Source organism: Drosophila guanche, unplaced genomic scaffold (assembly GCF_900245975.1).
Source record: "Drosophila guanche unplaced genomic scaffold, DGUA_6, whole genome shotgun sequence".
Taxonomy (NCBI): Eukaryota; Metazoa; Arthropoda; class Insecta; order Diptera; family Drosophilidae; genus Drosophila; species Drosophila guanche.
In genome coordinates this window covers 14,707,576-14,727,119 of record NW_022995743.1, presented here as the reverse complement: position 1 = coordinate 14,727,119, position 19,544 = coordinate 14,707,576, and the positions used below count along the sequence as shown (strand labels likewise).

General features: G+C 46.8%; 2 protein-coding genes across 2 annotated transcripts in view; one reads left to right on the top strand and one right to left on the bottom strand.

Moving 5' to 3' along the window:
• Nucleotides 1–493: 493 nt before the first annotated feature.
• LOC117592328 lies at nt 494–2,036 on the bottom strand. Its single transcript, XM_034286019.1, has 3 exons — nt 1,776–2,036; nt 1,316–1,723; nt 494–1,252 (listed from the first exon to the last, which is right to left on the bottom strand). The coding sequence occupies exons 1-3, from the start codon at nt 1,999–2,001 to the stop codon at nt 603–605; spliced, it is 1,284 nt and encodes a 427-aa protein (XP_034141910.1). The 5' UTR covers nt 2,002–2,036; the 3' UTR covers nt 494–602.
• Nucleotides 2,037–2,691: 655 nt separating this feature from the next.
• Nucleotides 2,692–19,544, top strand: part of LOC117592325 (epidermal growth factor receptor) — a 34,016-nt gene continuing 17,163 nt past the window's right edge. Inside the window, exon 1 of the mRNA XM_034286005.1 lies at nt 2,692–3,692. Within this exon, the coding sequence (XP_034141896.1) occupies nt 3,497–3,692 (196 nt within the window). The 5' untranslated portion in view covers nt 2,692–3,496. The remainder of the gene's footprint in view (nt 3,693–19,544) is intronic.

Below are 19,544 nucleotides of genomic sequence, written 5' to 3'. Positions count from 1 at the left end.
ACGGATCGCGGCAGCTTAGGAATCCTTTTTTTTGACGAGCTTGCTTAGTTGTTGTGAAACGAAGCGTAACGAAATCAGAAACGAACAATATACAAAAAAAAAAACAAATATATATACATAATGTGTGCATGGATATATCCGTGCACACGGATAGATCGATTGAGATCGCGAAGTGGTAACGTAACTCAAAGATTACAAGCATTTTCGCTTAATGTTAAACAAAATGAGAAAACGAAAAACAAACAAAAAAACTGTTAACTTAATCCCCAAGAATAACGAAAACCTAAAAAAATGTAGCATATCAAAATAACGAAAGAAAATACGAATACCAAATACATAAAAATCTCTCAAAATTACATAAATAATTATACAAGAAAAAAATTTAGACAAATTGGACACAAGACCCCATACAAACACACACGCAAACATTAAGCCACACACACACACACACAGACGCTATATGATTATAGAATATATATATATATATATATACATAAATACATACATATAAATAATGACAACTTTTTGCAATAACTTCGAATTCAATTCAATAAAAGTTTTAGAAGCTTGAGACAAGTCATGCAGCCTTTCCTCTTCCTTCCTTAGCTCCCCTTTGGGCCCTCCAACATTTCCGATATCCGACGAATAGTCTCCTCACGATCCTGACGCATTAGTTCGGTCACATCCTGCAGAAACTGCTTCTGCATATCCCGCTGATGTCGGAGAAAGCTATCATTCGACTGCTTGAGATACTCCACTAGTTTCTTCTGCCCCTCGCTTATCGAGGTGAGCACCTCCAATGGCGTGGGTTCGGTTGCAATTTCGAAGGCATCCCCGCAGTCGTCACTCTCGCCAGCGGCCCTCAACAGGTCACAGCTGGAGGTGGAGCTCTCGCTGTCGCTGTCCAAGAGATCCGTGCGTGCTGGAGCAGAGCGGGCTGGCTTTTGGGAGCTGCTACGCGTGAGATCCTTGGGTGCGTTAATTAGCTCATCGAACAGCTGGAAGTGACGGGGCAGTATGCGCACATTGCTGAGGCCTTCCGTTCTGGCCTCACGATAGCGCTTGATGAGGAGCCGCAGCTTGTTGCGCAGCTGGTGTGGCGTTCGCTTGAAGGACTGCTTGGCCAGAATGTTGGAGATGTGCACCAGTGTCTGGAAGTTGCGCTTCTTGGAGCCATCTAGGGCGCGAAAGAAGCCGTTCTCCTTGATGATCAGCAGAAAAGCGTCCACCTCCTCGTCTGTCCAGAAGTGGGCTGTGGGCAGAAGAGGGATTCATTAGTGCCAGATTCAATGGTTGGATAAAGAGCAAAGTCAACCTCCTCCACGCTGCGAGATGTCACCGTCGTCGTCATCGCTGTCATTGGATTCACTCTCGCTGCCGCTGCTCAAGATGGGTTTCGCATCCACAGCCGACAGCTCCGCCTCCGTGGGATCGAGAAGCTTTCGCATTGCTTCGTAATACTCGAAAGTGTCGCCTCCGTTCTTGGCCTTATTGTACAGGCGTCTGAGCAGCTGGAACTTGATGCGCAGCTTGTCCGGGCCTTTGATGTACTGCCTTTTGGCCATTTCCTTGGACAGCAGCTTGAACACTTTGGCGTTCCGCTTGCGCAGCAGTGCAGCCTGCAGGCCCATGGAAGTTATTAGGTCCAGGAAGACATCAACCTCGCCCTCAGCCCACTTGCAGCGTACATTGCTGGGCATCGACGACGAGGCATCCTTGGCATCTGCAGAGGAATGGGAATGGTAAACACTTCCGTTTGCAGCTGGATTACATACCGTCACCGTCAGTGTCAGTTGGCGGGGCGACTTCCTCATCATAGCTGCTCAGATTGCTGTCAGTCTCGGGGTCCTTTTTGCTCTTCCTACCTGAAACGGACCTGGAGCGGCCATGGCCATTGTCCAGCGCCAGGCCAGCACCCGGACTCAGCAGGCGGGCGTATTTGAGTTCAGGTTCATTGTCATCTTCATTATTTTCCTCGAATGGGACGGAAGGTTTGTTCATTTTTTTATTTTATCCCGGCGTTTATTATTATTTATTTTTAATATTCCTATCGATAACAGACAGAATGCGGCCATCTGTGGCCGCGAAATTATCGATAAAATATACCGTCAGGGCCTCGATAATACTTTTTCATTTTCAAAATATACCGTAAAATATACTGTGGAAATAAAATGCATATATTTAAATAAAAACGTTTCAAACCCGTATTATTTCCCCTTTTGAGATAGTTTCTTTCCTTTCTTCGTAGACCTTAAAATGCAAAAAATTATTTTCCTTTAAATTAACTCTATTTACTATCTTCATCACTTTAATATTCTTTGGGTTGAGGAAAATACTTTTTTTTCGAGTTCGAAATGTCCAATACCATATATAGTATACCGTAAACGGTCAACCTGCCGGCCATACAGATATTTGTTTTTTTTTTTTATGTTGGGGGAGTTTTAAAAAAAAAGTATTTTAGGAAAGGGAAATCATAAAAACTATAAGATGGATAAATGATGTATGGATAAATGTGATAAAATTATAGTTTAAGCCGAGAAATACGATTTAAGATTTACGGTACATTTGCGGGATATTTTGGAAGAAGGTATATTTTAGTATATTTTTGCCGGGCGGGCGGTAAATTTGATAGATAATTTCGCGGTCACACTGGTGCGCGGTTCAATGGTGGCATTTGAATTTTCGCTTCTCACAGTTAAACAACTCGATCGCTGTTGTTGTCGTCGGTTAACGGTTGTTCGCGCGAATCAGTGCTATCAGTGCTACCAGGCACTGCTCCAAATAACAACTCTGCAGAGCAAAGCGGAGGAGTCTCTCTCTCTCTCTACGGCCAAAAATCCTACGGGAATCAATCAGAGTCGAGTCGAGTCATCAAATCAATGAGAGCAAAGTGCAAGTTTTATTAACAACTATTGCAATTACACCACCAACAGCAAGATCAGAGCTTTCAGGTGTCTGTGTGTGTGCGTGGATTGTTTGTGCGCGTGTGAATGATCGCCCATTGAGCGTTGTGTTGGTATTAGCCACTACCGTTGGCCTCGCGATCTGTGCCGCACCGCCCCCGCGCGACCTGTAAACACGTTAACTCAAACGCGATCGTTCGCTTTTCGAGTTTCGCATTTCGCGTTCCGTGGAATCGCTCGCTAAAAACAGATTTCGGCGAAACACTTGCCAACCCAGTGCAAAACGAGTAAAAATAATATAAAGTTTTATCTTTATACAACACAAAGGTAATAAACGGTTCCGCGTATTATTCAGCCAGTGACAGAACTGGCAGCGGGTTCTGGCCGGGCTAAGTCTGGCTCTGAGATGGGCCACGTTACGCTTCACTAGCCGCAGCCACTGCCGCAGTACCGTGTCCCAATCCCGACCCCGTCGCCCATTGCGAATTATCGCGAAAAGTTTGTAATCAAAAGTCTGAAATAAACAAAAACAAAGCCAAACACCAACACCAACACCAACCGATCCCGAAACGAATCGCGTGTTTGTACAGCTTATGAAAATAAGCAAAGCCCCAGGCAAACGGAGCCCCCAAGCGGATACAACGGGGAATAGAAATTGCCGCAACATGAGCAGGAGTCCACCCGGATCGATGGGGATCGCTGTGCTGATCCTCGTCTGCCTGGCAGCTGCCGCCTCAGCCTCGGCCGGCTCCAGCAATGCCGGCTATGTGGACCATGGAAATATGAAAGGTAAGCAGTTATCAGATCAGATAGATAGAACTGCAGAGATACTGCCAGTTAAGCATAGAGATAGGAATACTGAGATACGGGGATGCTGCTAGTGGGTGCTGGCAAGGTTCACGATGATACATCATTCATGTGCCAGAATGCAGACAAAAGACGCCACAGACAAAGATAGCGGAGGGAGCAGCACCCAGCAGTGATAAAAGAGATTCGATTCATTCAGATTTCAGGGTAGGAAATGCTATCTCTCTTTCACTCTTCCAATGCGTTTCTCAATCCCTCTTCTGCACATCGTGCATCTGTTGCTTAGCTCTCGTTCTGATTCGGCCCTTTCAGCGGGACACAACAAAATCAACAACAGGTTTCTCGAGCAGCACAGCTCAGCGCAGCGCAGCGTGATTTCTCAGTGTTCGCAAACAAGGTGTTTCCTTTCCTTTCCTTTCCTTTCGCTTCGTTTCGTCATTCTACCTTTTCTGCCATCTACCTGTGACTGCGTGGTCCAGGTAGCGGTAGCGGCAGCGGCAAACAAGCAGCCCCAGTTCCCATTAAGCATCTCCTAAATATATGAATGAAGTTCGGTTTGTCGGTGCCACTGCAGTATTTCGCTCGTTAAAAAGGACAACAACATGAGACAGTGGAATGAAATGCACAAATGCTTATTCAAATTGCTTTTTTCTATTACTCCATTTGCATGTAAAACGGCAAATGCTTTTAGAGTTCCTCCCCCCTCCCGCCAGTAACCCACTCTTCTTTTTCTTCTTTTGCTTTGTTGTCGATCGATGCAGAAACTGGTTTTGCGGCTCTGTGCTTGCTGTTTTTTTGCATACCCTTTAAAGAGGTTAAGAGGAATTTGTCGAGGCTTCAAATTATAGATTCAATCTATCTACAATTTAAAGTGTGTGTCGCCCTTTTTACAGATTTAGAGTTGTTATGCAACTTTTGATGTCTGATCATCATAGATGCATAATGTTTCAGCTAGGGTATCAAAAGCTTCACCTCTGCAGAACTAGGCCTTCCTCTCTTTTGGTTTTTATGTCTCTTTTGCAGCAACATGCATCCCTGTCTCTCTGCCATACCCTTCAACGGCCAGGTTACGCTCTCCCTCTCTCACGCAAACACACACACACTGACGGATAGTTTTTGCGTTTTTTGTTTTTGCCAAGACTTCCTACCACCTGCCTGTCCCCCGAGTGGCTCTCTTTTGTCTTTTTCTGCCAACTCTCGTACGCATCTGAACCGTGAGATTTTATTTCATGCAAAAAAGAAGCAAGCGAAACAGCAAAGAGGCCAAAGGAAGGGGGCAGCAGCAGCAGAAAAAAAGTAGAAGTACTGTCTGTCGCTGAGCATGCGCAACACAGAGCCATAGCCAGACCGGCAGACAGAGACAGAGAGGGACAGCGAGAGACAGCGACCTGCAGGTGTTTTTTTGTTGCTTGCTTAAACTTAAAAAATGCATTGCACATCGTGGAACAAGGAAACCAGATTATAAATTATAAGTTTTGGCTCGTTGCAGCGGCAGTTGCAACCTTATTTTGCAGTGTGTGATATGGCCAAGATGGTTTCTGATCAGCTAACCTTTTTTCTTGGCAAAGAGAATATTGATAGGGGGGCGCCAGTACTGATCTCCATTGCCATATTTGGGCTTACAACTGAAGAAATGTTACAGAACAGAGAACTACCTTAAGGAGGTATGAAAAGTGATTAAAGATCTGATTGATTTTCCCAGTTCTCAGCTTATTGGGGTTGTCCTTTCGTCACTTTTTGCACAGATCACTCTATAATGTTCAACAATCGAAACTGGAAATGCATTTCCGTTTGCCATAGTGCTTACGAGACATAGTACCTGCCCCCAATGCAAGAGTATAACCCGCTTCGGAGTTGGATTGTTGGACAACTGGTTCTGTGCTCCGTCCTGTGGGAATTGTGCAATGTCAAATGTGGATGGGCGAAACATTAACATAAATGATGAGTCTGTAGGATTCGTTGGAGCGGTAAACCTGAGCATATTATGGCCAAGATACGATCGACGAACATGTCCATGATGAGAGTGGTTCAATTAAATGCGAAATTTACTTTTTATTATTTGCTGGCCAGCAGCGAGGAGCGAGGCCCCACCTCTGATCGATGTGGGGCTGCGCTTTCAGCGATTTGTGTTTTGTGTATTTTTGGAAGTGCACAAAATAAACTTTGACGCAGACCTTTGACTGCCAGTGAATCACGGCGGCAGCCGGCGGGAGCTCCTTATCGTAGCTGATAAGGTAGAATTGGAGTAGAAGAAAAATAATTACCCGGCCACCGGTGGGAGATTATGATGAAATCCGATGACTACGCCGACTGCGCACTTACCCATTGAAAGAGACAGAGAACGTTGAGCCATGGAGTTCAGGAAAAAGAGCATTAGACAGAGTGCCGTTAAGTGGTGTCTGTGTGTGTGACAAGTTGGTTCCAGCGAAAAGGACTCGAGACACAGGAACCGGCTAAGTGGCCGGCAAAGGATCGCCATTGTCACGGCCAGCCGAGTCGAGTGTCGGTCGTGTTTTTCAGAATCTTTCGCTTAAAAAAATATGACTGCGATTGGGTCTGAGACTGTCGCCGTGATAGGACGTGGAGGCATGGACAGAGGCAGTGGCAGGTAAGAGAGCAAGAGACTCGCCCACGTCTCGGGTTCTCGGTCGGTTCTGCTTTCTCCTCGACGGGTGTACGTGTACGTGTACCCAGGGCCAATCCATAAGTATCTGGTTTCATAAAGGACATGTCCATATTTATGCGCCTGGCGGATGCACAAGCAGAAAGTTCCCATGTTCCCCATATGCCGCACAGAGTCCTTTTAGCTGGAAAATGTATTGTGAAATCTGGAAAACCACTTGAGGCTTGAGTTGCATGCTGCATGCCTCATGCCTCATGCTGCACTCCTCCTCATGTCTTTAATTATGAAGAGGGCAAAGCGCCCACTTGAGAGCCACCAGCAGGTAATGTTCTGAGCATCTTTTCTGGACTGCCACTGCCACTGCCACTGTTACTTTATTGTATCCGCCAGATACTTTTCATCTGGCTCTTTGTTCTTGCTTTTTCGGGGGTAATTTCTGTACTTGGATTCTCACGTATGCTAAGAGGCAGCGTGGGACGCACAAGAGAGGAGGGTAGACCTGGTTGCAATCATAAATAATAATCAATTTCCTGTGTCCCGAAATGTTTCCCATCGCTACCACACAGCTCCACCTCCAGCTCCAGCAGGAACTTTTCACTTCCACTTTCCCCATTGGGCCCCAGCTGGCGCATGCAACTGCAAGTTTTCCTCCTCCTTTTGGTGAGAAAATTGAAATAAAATCTGACAGCACAATGAGAGGAGCAACATATGGAGGAGGGTGCTGCCCGGGGATAATGAGGGAATCACATGAGCGGGGGGTGGGGGGATATCCGTTCTGATTGCTTCAAAATTATTTATTGTTGCCCGTTTTTTTGTTTTTTTGTTGATTTTATTTTACGTGTTCATGTATTTATTTTCGATTCTCCTCCGTTTTCGTTTCGTTTTGTTTGATTTGTTGAGCGTTTGTGCACATTTGTTTGCCTCATTTGCATTTGCTGCCAGCCCCTCCCTGCCCCTCCCCTCGGGGAGCAGATGAGGCCGCCAATGGGGAGGCTAGACAGAGGCTGCTTCGTGCCCCCATCGTTCGGCTCTCGTTCTCTCGGTTGAGAAGGTTAAGTGCTGGCCCAATCAACGACAGCGCCAGCCTGCCCCCATTTGTTGTGCATGACGCATGCGTCGGGGCATACCCTAAGCGGCAAGAGTATTAAAACATTCGTTGCAGTCCCTTCATCTACAGTGTGTGGCCCCTTCTGCTGATGTTTTGTTTATGACTTGGCCAAAAAAATAAAGAGAGAGACGCTGAAAATGTGGCAGCCGCTGGCAGCTGTTGCGGGATTGGATGGCTCCAAATGGTATGAGATTCGATGCGAAGAGAGATCCTCAACCCTTTGGCCACATTGTGTGTGGATCAAGAGATAAACACACGAAGACAGCGACACTGCAATTAGTGATGTGAAGGGGGCACTTGCAACATCTGAAGGCGTAGGCGTAGGGGATAGCTGCACCATATGTCGGCATTTGGTAAGCTGAGAGTCTGGGGGCATCGGATTACCCCAAAAGGGCAAGCACTGCCACAGCTTCAGTCTCAGTCTCAGCTTCAGCTTCAGCTCCGTCTTCTTCTCTCTGGTAATGGCCAGCTCTTGCTCTTCCCCCTACTCCTTCTTCAGTTGCTGCTCCATCGGCACCATCTCCATCATCAGCAACTTCTTTTGAGGCTGCCTCTGTCTTTGCCCCTGCCCCAGTCTTTGTCTCTTGCCCTGATCCAAGCCGGACGAGCCATCCATCCACATTGTTTGTCTTTTGCTGTGTGTTTGTTGGTTTTTGGCTATTCTGTAGAAGGTTCTCTTCTCGGTTCTGTTCTGTTCTGAGGGCCGGAAAACGCTTACGAGCATAATAAGTCAGATTCAAGGCAGAGTCACAGTCACAGTCACAGTCACAATTCAAAGGTCAACTGTCCACTGGTATCCGCTCTGTCTGGCAGTGATCTTGCATAATTACAAAGAGAAGCGTTCCCCCAAGAAGGTACGGAGCAAGGGCGGCCTTTCCCTTCCGCCTCTTTTCGCGCCAAGAGCGAGAGAGTGTGAGGGGGAGAGTTAACCCCTTGATGGCTGTGGGGTCACATGCAGGCAGAATGTGAATCATTGACAGTTTTTGTTTGTATGAAGCGCCGCATGCAGCACATCACTCAAACCGACAGTTCAAGAAGTTCCCGCTGTGTATCTGTATCTGTATCTATGGGTGGGTCTCTCCGTATATGTGTGTGTGTAAGGGGACCGACCGCACCCCACTTGCTGCTGACAAGCTTTCAAAAATCATTCCATACCGAAATATTCAATAGACGAAACCCAAAGAAATATTCAAGTCAAACGATGACGAAAGTTTTCATATCAGAGATCTCCCCATGAAGAGCATTCGGCAGTAGGGCATGGCAGGGCAGGGCGGGGCAGAGGATTGGGAAAATTGGAATGTTGATGCCGAGTCGAAGTCGAAAGCGTTTGCGTTAATTAAAAACAATTAAAGTGGCAACAGCAACAGAAACAGCAACAGCAACAGTTGGGGTGGCAGTCAGCAGGCAGCAGGCAGCATCGGGGTCGTTGCAAGTAGAGTTTGGAATTCTCTCTCACGCGCAAACAAACGAAGCAGATCGAGCCGAAAAATAAAGGTTTGTAACGGATAATGTGGGTCGGGTTATGTTGGGGAGAGAACATTTGAGAATATGACTTCTGTCTGCTGGCTCTCCCTCTCATCCACCCATTGACTGGCGGCTCAACTTTCCATGAAAATTGTATAATATTAATTGCGGTTAATTGGGATTAACAGCTGCGCCAAAATGTTTGCCCCGCTCTGGGGCTGTGCACTCCACTCCAGAGAGAGGGAGAGAGATCGCCAGAGATCACTTCTCCGGAATGCACTAGGGAGATGCACTCTATGCAGTGAAAAAGGGGAGCCGGAACAGACATGGGCACCCAAAGCCTGGCCCCAAAATGATTTATAGCCGAACGAACGGGTTTCTTTTTTGCATCTTCTTTCAACACTTTTGCACTTTATGGCATAGATCGATCCGGTTCCCATTTCCTGCCAGAATGCAGCGATGACAAAACATCCAGAATGCCCACCCAATACCCAACTCCATCTCCATCTCCATCTCCATCTCCACTCACAGCATCCAAGCAGAGTCCACTGTCCGACCAAGAGACCGCCCCATCCGGCGCTGACCATCCGGTGTCGATCGACTGACTGGTTTTTTGTTGCTGTTGCATTTTGTCCACGCAAGGATTGTGTCGGTGCTTGGGTCGGTGTGCTGGAAAAATCACTAAAGAAAATCGTTATGGTCCGCATCCGAAGCGATTTTCCTGCCTGGAATTTCCGCTGTTGCCACTGTGGCAGCGGCATCGCGCTAATTACGATGATGGAATAGCGACAGGCCGCCGCCACCGCTGGCAGTGTCCCTCTCTTCAGTACTTGCGTACCTGTTGGACCATCATCCAGCCATCAGATTGGCCGCATAGATTACACACACACGCACACAATCGCGGTGCATGTGGCCACATGTGGCAAGTAATTGTTTAGGCCGCATCCAGAATGTTGCCGGGTTCTACTAGAAAGAGTGTGAGTGCTGTTGCTGTTGCAGCGGAAGTAATTTGAGGTTGATGATGATGCTGCAAGCGAATGTGTCTGTGTCTCTGGGGTTAATAGGCTCACCACACAAGGGTTAATGGCTACAGCAAGCCACTTGCACTGGCACTGGTACTGCCACTGGCACTGGCACTCGTCTTCCCCGAATTCATTTGGGGCCATTCTTCAAAGCAACTCCGCACCGCACCCATAAGCCCATCTTTGACATGTCCAACATCGAACGAGGCTGGCATACATAATGCCATTCAGATGGTATTCAAATGGTTTTCAATTCTCCCAAAAAGATAAGCAGAGATCGCTCTCCCTCTCTCTCTCTCTCTCTCTCTCTTTTTCTTTGAGCTTCTCTTTTGAAGTGTGTGAAAAACGATGAGATCTTTGGGTTTGTCAATGGTTAAGTGGATTCCAATTCATATCTCTCCCCACATGCAAGACATTTCAAAAGATATTCCAATACAGTTTTCCCCCCCTTCTCAAAGAGCGATTAGTGTGTCAGATTATGAGCACACCCCATAAGTAATACTCCCAATCGAAGCTCGGTTCCTGGCATGTCACAATGTCGAATGCCGAACATGAACCGAAATGTGACAGACATTGGCAATTGCACAAAAGTAAAGTCCAAAGTGAGCCAAAGTCAGAGGGTGTGTCTACACACAGCAAACATGTCAACAGTATATATAATTAAATGTGTAAGCGTACAATGTGCGAGTATATGGGTATTGATCGTGTATGGGTGGGTGCTAAGTTTACTCAATAATAAAATACTGCTCATAAAAATACTCGCGCAAATGGGGAAATTGTCATGGCGATCACGTAGTTTTCATGTTCTTGGAAGATTCGAATCGAAGTCTAAGTATTTACCATTGTGAGGGTTGTGGCTGCCATGTTGCTCTTGTTGCACGATGCACTTGCATGTTAAGAGGCGACTGACTGACTATCTCTCCTACCCGATGCTTCTCTGCTAACCTCTGACCTCTGATGGAGCTGTTGTGCTGTTGACTTTTGCTGATTGCAGCACTAAGTCAAGCCACCTCCGAGACAGACAACACCGTGTACACATGTAGGCACATCCAGCGCGCAGCGTAAGTAACCCAGAAAAAATACCCAAAAACAGCAACGACAGCAGCAGCAACGGCGAACACTTTCGGGGAAAAAACAGCACCACATTTCATGGCTTTTGTTAGGCTCAGCACGTTTCTTTGGGAAGGAATACGAATACGAATACGAATACATAAATATGAATATGAATACGAGTGGCAGTGGCAGTGGCAGTACGAATATTTATCCAAGATCCAAGCAGTCAGCACTCTTGGAATCGGAATCGGAATCGGAATTCGAACACGACGCCATTATGAATATGCCTTAAGATCGTACCACTTATGCGGCATGCAGCATATTTCTTGCTCTTTATTTTGGTTTGTTTTCAGAGTCTGGAGCGGAGATTGATGTTCGGTTGGGGTTTTGGGGCATTCATTTTCACATTATATGCGAACAAGAGACACCAAAAAACTGATTAACAAAAACTGTGCTAAGAACTGAAGATCGAGGCACAGCCCTCGCCGTAGTGCTCATTGAATTTTGATGAACACCCGCTGACAGGGGAAACCTTTTCTGGGCTCTGGGCTCTGGGCTCTGGGTCGTCTTAGCCACAAACCGGTACAGCTCTTGGCTCTGGCTCTGTCCACAGCCTCGTCTTAAGCTCGCTGTTTGCTCCGGAAGTAATTAATGCTTCACTTTATTTCATTTTTTGTTGTTGTTCACCTCCTCCTATCCTCCTGCTGGGGCCGGGCATTGTTTGCCACAGAAAAACAGAATCTATGCTGAGGAGAGTCGATGATGCCGCCACCACCACCACCAGCACCATTGCCAGCACCAGGCCAAGTGTCGTATCTGTCGCTCGGGCAGTGGAAACTTTCACCAATGTGTCGGTTGGCTCTTGTTGGCTTTTTGCACTCTCTGACCGAATTGTCAGCTGGAAATGATGTGAATTTTCCATCTACCATCGGTCCCAATATGGCGGGACCACACTGCCCACCAATAAGGCATGGCAGCAGCAGCAGCAGCAGCAGCAGCAGCAGCAGCAGCAGCAGCGACATAATTGTGATCAATTGCCAAGTGGCATCCTACAGACCATAGCGAGAGACTTGGTCGCTCCATTCCTGGATGTGGATGGCTCTCTCTCTCTCTCTCTCTCTCGCTCTTTCGTACCCTTTGTCTGCGGTTTAATTAAAGCAAGCAAGGAGCCTCTGAATCTGGATGTGGATGTTGACATGAGAGTCTTGCCTTATTTGCGCCAAGCGGTGCCACGATGCCACGAGTGGAGCTTGCACGAAGTTAACGATCCGCTGGAGTTTTGATTGATATCTCCTCTAGCGCTCGATGGGTCAATGTCCATTCCACTCCATTCCATACCATTCGAGATGCTAGAGAAGCTTCTCCGCTCGCTCGCTCGCTCAGCCATGGCCATGCCCAGTGGTCACCCAGTGGCCCATCGGATCATACATACAATCTGACGAGGGATCGCTCTGGCAGCTCTCTTCTTTTTTTTTTGCCCCGCTCATTAATTGCCAACATTTCATATTTTATTTCAACATTGCTGGCCCGCTCTTCCTATCCCTCTCCCTCTTCCTCTCCCTCTGTCTCTGTCCTCTTTTTAATTTGTTTTTCAATTATTTGTGTGGCCTCTGCCTCGGCACTGTTGGTGTTGGGGTTTTATACATTTTATTTCGTTTTATTATTGGGATCGGGGCACGCTTGTTGTCGCCATGGTAGTTCGACTGTTGCTCGGTGCTGGAGCTCGGTGCTGGGGCTTTTTGTGTGCTTCTTACTGAGAAATCCGCTGCTTCAGCGCCCCGAACGCACCCGGTGTTGGACTTCAGTTTCAGTACGTAAACATTGCAGCTCAGCGGTTTCATTCGTTGATAACATTTGACACGGCCCACAGGCTAGGCTCGGCTCGGCTCGACTCGGCTCGGCTTCACTCCGCCTGATAGTGACAGCCGCACGGGGCGTGATAAGGGGTCGAACTTTGTACGAGAGGTGCACCATCCTCCTGCACCATCATCCTGCACGCATGAGAGACACAAATTCAATTGCATAAGTCACGCCGATAGCCTCTGCATTGCTCCATCTGCATGGAGCACAACATTTCATGATAACTTATCCTAACTTCAGGGCAAAACCATTCCGCATAACTCTCTCTATGTAGAGCAGAACAATTCAATTCATTGATGAACAATGCCAAAGACAATGGCCCCCGCCCAAACATCCGCCTACAATCCATCCATACAGATATCCATATATTTTGATGGCCTATCAAATCAAATCAATTCAAAGCAAAAGTAAAGCCGCGATTCGAGAGGAGAACCTCGAGTTAGCACTTAATTATCATTCGGCCGTCTTTGAGCCGGAGGCCTGGGGTGGACTGGGGGAACTGCGATGATTTATAATGTGAGAAGATTGCTTTTCACTGGAGTTTGGAGTTTCGAGGTTCAGGGGCCTGGGTCAGTCGTCGGGGCCGGTCTTTTGTGTTGTGCTGTGCTGTGCTGTGCTGTGCTGTGCTGTGTTGTTGGTGGATGAAAGGTGGCCATTTGCATAAGCTCGTACTCGTACGATCCCAAAGCGGATGCTGAAAATTGTGGGAATTGGGAAAACGTTTAGCTCACAATCGAAACTGGGAGATGAAGATAAGATATGAAGTGTTTCAAAATGTTTCATTCGAAATGAATGGAGAATATCTCTACATGATATCCGCCCAAGAATCTTTCGCCCAGAGAGCTGTGTTCTATTACCATTCAAAGTGTTCCTTGGATACCCAGAAATGATGAAATTTCAATTGCCACAACCAGTGAGTGTGATTCACTCGTTTTACGAGTATGTCAGATGGCATCCATTTGACTCTGCCGCCCTAATGTGTGGCACTGACCTTTGTGGCTGTATCTATGCATGTTTGTGTTTGTATTTGTATCTGTATCTGTTTATGCCGTGTCTGCATCTGTATCTGGAACGTGGAGAGAGAGCAAGAAAATTGGCACACATAACGAAGGCACCAAAAGCAAAAGCCAAAGCAAAAAGCAACAACAAAAACTGTAGCGCTGCTAACCCACAATTAGCCAAAGGCCGGCATCTGGATTGGGATCTCCCTTCACTCCACTCCACTCCACTCCCCACCGTGCTACATGTGTTTTCACTGCCCGATCTTCTATAGCTTCGATAATATTGCCCTACCTCCCTCCCTCCCATTGGCAAGTGCAATCTGCAACTGTGTTTTGGGATAAATGCGGTTCTTGCTGCCACAAAAAAAGTGAGTGGCGCATCCAGAGCATGGTGGACCGGGGCAGGGAGTGTGGAAGCGTAAAGTGCCGCATGTGGCATCCAACTCATCAAGCTGCTGTGCATGGCGCTGGCTGTGGCATCACTTTGACGCGACGATCTTTCTGCCGCTGATGTGGTTGTTGTTGGGCTTTTGTTTCAGTGTCGTGAGAATTATTCGCGTTTGGGCGCACAGCGTGAGAATTGAAAGCCAGAGTGTGGCAGTGGCAGTGGCAGGGGCAGTCGTTGGGGCATCTCTAGCTGGGAAGCGAAAGTGTTGCAAGTGCTGGGAAAGCAATGGCTTAGCGCCAACAGCTGAGAACAAATCGAAAACTGTAGAGTTTGTCGACAACTTGCAACTGGCATGGACATCGATCGTTATTCCCACTTAATGCCACAAAAACTAATGCCAACATTTTTGTTATTTCTCGTTGCAGGTGAGTTTGTGGCAAATCAAATTTGGAGGTGGACGCAAGCTGTAGAGGATTGTAAGTCGATAATTAAAGGTTTGTACGGCAATTAGGCAGCTGGGCAGGCCGCTGCACTTACAATTCTCCGCTCGTGACGAGGTTTTGTTGAATGAATTTAATGGTCTCCACCAAAAAAACAAAAACAAACAAATACGACACACAAAACGAGAATAAATGCCAAGCAATCGAGAATTCATTAATGTTGCGCTGTGGCAATCGTCATCCACATAGACATTGCCATAGACGTCGCTTCTATCGTAATCAAATGCTGCATTCAACTTTAAACTGCAGGCGGCAGGCGGCAGGCGGCAGGAGATAGGTGCGGAGGAAAGGGGAGGGGAGGCAGTGGCAGCAAGCGGAACGACAGCGCAGTCGCAGCGTGGCACAATTGTTTTGGACCCGACTCTGCTGCGGCGACTCCGTTGTCGTGGAGACGAATGCCGCTACGTGGCGGGAGGGGTATGGAGTGGAGCGGGTGGAGTGGAAGCCCAAGTTATGCTTGAAGTGTTTTATGCCAAGAACTCTGCGATGTGTGTGTGTGTGTGTGCAACAGATACCCGGGTGGCTGGCTGTAGCTGCCCCAGAGTCGCTGCCACCAATTGTTGCACTCTCCTTCGGTATGGGACAAAACAAAAGGCTCTATTCAACTGTTCAACTTGCGTTGAGAGCCCCTGCAAAGCCTTTTGGCCCTGGGCCAATGCTCTTTTTCGGTGGTGGCAAGCGACACCAACACGCATGCGCATTGCCCCGGTCCCAAAGGGACTCCCTACCGCTCGCACACCCCTCGCTAAAGCAAAGCAAAGCAAACTTCACGCCTCGCTGCCCGCATCGGGTGTTCTTTGGCGATCCATGTGAGTGCGCTTAGGCCAACGCCAACGCAAACGCAAACGCAGACGCAGACGCAAAGAGTCAAACCCAGCATTGGTACGCGCGGAGGAGGGTCTCATGACCCGTGGCCACACAATGGATAAACAAATTTGTGTTCGACTGTTGAGGTGGAATCCCTGCGAGGATCGGAGTTCCTTTTGGACTGGCTGTAAAGATTACATATCGTGGAAGTGATGCAGTCCCTGCATGCTGCTCTTTGATATGCTGGTTATCCTATTAAATATTTTTGCCTCTTGGTAGTATCTAAGAAGTGCCGCAACATTTTGAAATTGCCGCGCCACCCATAACATACCCAGTTAGCATTAACAGTGGAACATTAACATTAACATTCGAGATGAGAAAATGTCACTGTACAGTGATATCGAGTAGTCGGTTTCGCATTTTGCCTACAACGCCATCTGTGTTTTTTCTTAGGTACTAACCTTTAACATTAACATTCGAGATGAAAAAATAGTGCTGTATGCTGATATGCAGTAGTCGCTTTCGCATTTTGACAAAGGCTGCCAAGCATGAAATTGATTTTTTTACCACGCCATCTGTGTTTCTTCTTAGGTACTAACCTTTAACAACATTCGAGATGAAAAAAATAGTACTGTACAGTGATATCGAGTAGTCGCTTTCGCATTCTGACAAAGGCTGCTAAGCATGAAATTTTGTTTTTTACACTACCGTCTGTGTATATTTCTAGGTACTAACACCAGCGCCCTCTAGTGTTAATATAAGAAAGCTTTAGATATACACTGTGGATCGATAGATGGCGTGCAAGTGAATTCCTGAATAGAGGGAGCTGCTAATAATAATTTTTAAATTAAAAAGGGATTTTTACAGTTAGTTTGAAACTCAGTGATCTTGAGTTCGCAAAACTTTCTGTATGCACGCTGCTAAGGCAGAGGGCGTTTCCGTAGCTGATGATCCCAAATTTGACGTAGAGCAGCATGCCGTTGTGTCGCATCCATATGCCCAGAGGTCCGCCAGAGTCTCCATTGCATTTTTGTACGGAGAAACTGTTCTTACTTCCGCACTCACTGCGCTACTCTCGATGTAGCATGATGGTCCTGAGATAGCGACAGCTGTCAAAATAAAGCCTTAACGGGGGGAAATCAACATGGGTATACCCCATGTGTTTCCGCAATTCTCTTTAAGAAACTCTGCTGATCCTTGGATCACCTCAAGATGTCTGTTTCAGTCTGAGAAGAGTACTTACAGTGACCGACCGCCTTCTGTGCAATGCGCTGCAGTCAGAACAAATTATTAAAGAGGAAAATTAAGTAGAGAGAAAGTAAGTTCTGCCCCTCAGCGATCTTGGGAAAGATTGGTCGGTGTTCGCTTGGATTGCCAGTCGAATTTATTTAAAGTTTCCAGGCAATGAGATTTGTCAATTAAATGGAAGCTAAAAACACATTTTTCGTAGAGTATTCGGATTTTGTTGGTTCACATTGAAGACAGGAGCAAAGATCTAAGCAGAGTTCTGTTTCTGCGTCGATCCTTCTACAATCATTAAATTATCCATTATTTATCTAATATATAACGTTCTCCGTGTGCGGCAAAGTCATAGTGCAGTGTCTTCCAATCCTCTGCAGAAATACACTCGAATTCGCACAACATTTTGCGCACTCATTCCCCCTTCCTCACGAGCGTGAGTGAGTTGAGCGAGTGAGTGGTTTCTCAGGTGGGAAAGGTAAGCGAATGGGGAACAAAGCTGGCAGTAATGGATCCCGGTATTTTTAACAGTCCCGTCCCCCTATTTCTCTTTGACTCGTCGACTCTCTTCTCTTTGAGTTGTTTTCTGTGTGGGGAACCGGTTTTACTCTTCGACACAAATCAACAAAAACATTTACTCAACACGGCAAAATACAAAAAAAATAAAACAAGCAACAGAAATAATCGTTTTCCTTTGAAATAAGCAAATGGAATGAGCCGCCGCACAAAATGAATAGCATTGGAATTTGAATATTGATATTGGAATGCTGGTAACACACACAGATACACCACACACAAACACACACACACACTTAATTTTCATCTAATTATGAAAGCTTTGTTTAAAGTTAATGTGTGACAAGCATACAGAATTTGGAGACGTTTTTTTTAGGCCCATAATAAATAAGAAATAAATTGGCAGAGTGTGAAACAGGTGTATGCCGTGGCATCCCATGGCATCAGCAGCAAAAGTAAAGTGTAGGCAGCCACATCTGTCTAAGCTCTACATTTATTTGCAGTTAATTTATTTGTTCCACAGAAAGTGGCATATGTATGTCGGGAATTGTAAAGTGCGGATCATCCTAGAAAGAATAGAACATCTTGTATGTTTTAAAGTTCAAATTAAATATACTCGCAATAGGAATAATGGATGCAAATATATTGCAGATTGGATATAGTTATATACATATATCCAACCTTCATTTCTTGTTCTGGCTCCATTCAGACTGATCTTCACTGATCTTTGCAATGGCTGCTCCGATCATTCCCCCCTCATGCCTCATGCCTCATGCATCTGGATTTATTGACCTTGCCTGGGATGCTGCTGCTGCTGCCAGTGGGGCGGCCCTTCGGAGAGGTGGCTGCCAAGCTGCATGAATCCTTACATATCGGAATGCGGCTGTGGTCGTCGGCTTAAGCTCAATGTTGCTGTTGCTGTTGCTGTTGCTGTTGCAGTTGTTCTTGCTAGTGTCAACATCAGAGGAACAGCAAGAGAAAGAGCAACAGCAACAACCACAGGAACATCTACAGCAGCACGAGAGTCATGGTCTTGACTCTGAGACTCTGATGCTCAAAGGCCGAAGCTGGAACCGAGACTCTGTCGCCGCACGTACAACAAGCAACTTACATAGCCGCCGATTAGCCAAGGTAACAAACGAAGAACTGGCCCAGGCTCGTACTCGTACTTGGACTCATACAGTGCCTGACGTTCCAGCCAGAGATCCAAATGGGATCCAAAATGAGCTATCTCACTGCGCAAATCTCTCTCTGCCTGGCTGTTGGCTGTTGGCTGTTGCATTTGTTGTCGTGGCTTTTAAGGGCCTTTCTTGCCTTCTTCGAGCCATGCCTGCCATTTATCGCAAATGCATTGTGGCAGGCCGTACCGATCCGGGGCTGCTGCTGCCTGCCGCTGCTGCTGCCTGCCCCATCTTTGTCTCGGCTTTTGTTTCATGCTCCATGGCTAATGGCGCACAGGCTCCACAGGTTGCCACTCCACGGTAGAGTGTTGTTGCAACATCTTGTCGATGGGCGCCCTCTGTTCCCCAATACGAAGACGAACACAGAGACGAAGACCAGGCCCTACTCCATGCCAATCCTGGCCACGTGTGCGTTGCTAAAACGTCCGCTTCTCGGACTACTCCTTATCTGACCGGAGTGGCATTCGCTGTGTTGCTTCGCTGCCTTCGTGCTTTATGCTCGGATTAAATTTAGCAAATCGAAGCGATGCGCTAATTGAACTTGTTGATCTCTCTCTCTCACTCTCTCTCTGTGTCCGTCTCTTGCTGGCTGACAAAATGGCCGCAGAAACAACAATGTTTCAGGGCTTACTCGTACAATAATTTCCATATTATGAGCAGCACAAGCCACACATTGCAAATATTTTTGAGGCGCAAGCAACTAAATTATTTTGTGGATATTTTTAGAGCCAGAAACTCTGCTCAGCGACCCTCTCAGGGTCCGCTCTACCCCCACCATCGACATCTCAGTCAAAAGCTCCCCAGCGACTTGGCCGCTCATATTTCACACTTCACGACAAAGCGATTAAAGTCGCGCAAACAATCTGTTATTGGAGTTGTTGCAATTATGTTTACAAAGACATTAAAAGAAACGAAAAGCGAATGGCGAACGGCGAACGGCAAACGGGAAAGGGAAAACATATACGAATACGAATACGTACAGCCGAAAACACGAGAGCCACAGAGCTGAGCTGCAGAGCAGAGGCGGCCCTCAAAAGCCCCAGAGAGACGCTGGGGAACTCTTCATCCCCAT

Bases quoted from the DNA above. Each gene is read 5' to 3' on its own strand.
- LOC117592328 (XM_034286019.1), bottom strand. From the start codon at position 2,001: ATGAACAAACCTTCCGTCCCATTCGAGGAAAATAATGAAGATGACAAT. The intron at 1,724-1,775 runs GTATGTAATCCA...ATTCCTCTGCAG, and splicing joins AACTGACACTGACGGTGACG to ATGCCAAGGATGCCTCGTCG. The intron at 1,253-1,315 runs GTTGACTTTGCT...TTCTGCCCACAG, and splicing joins CATCTCGCAGCGTGGAGGAG to CCCACTTCTGGACAGACGAG.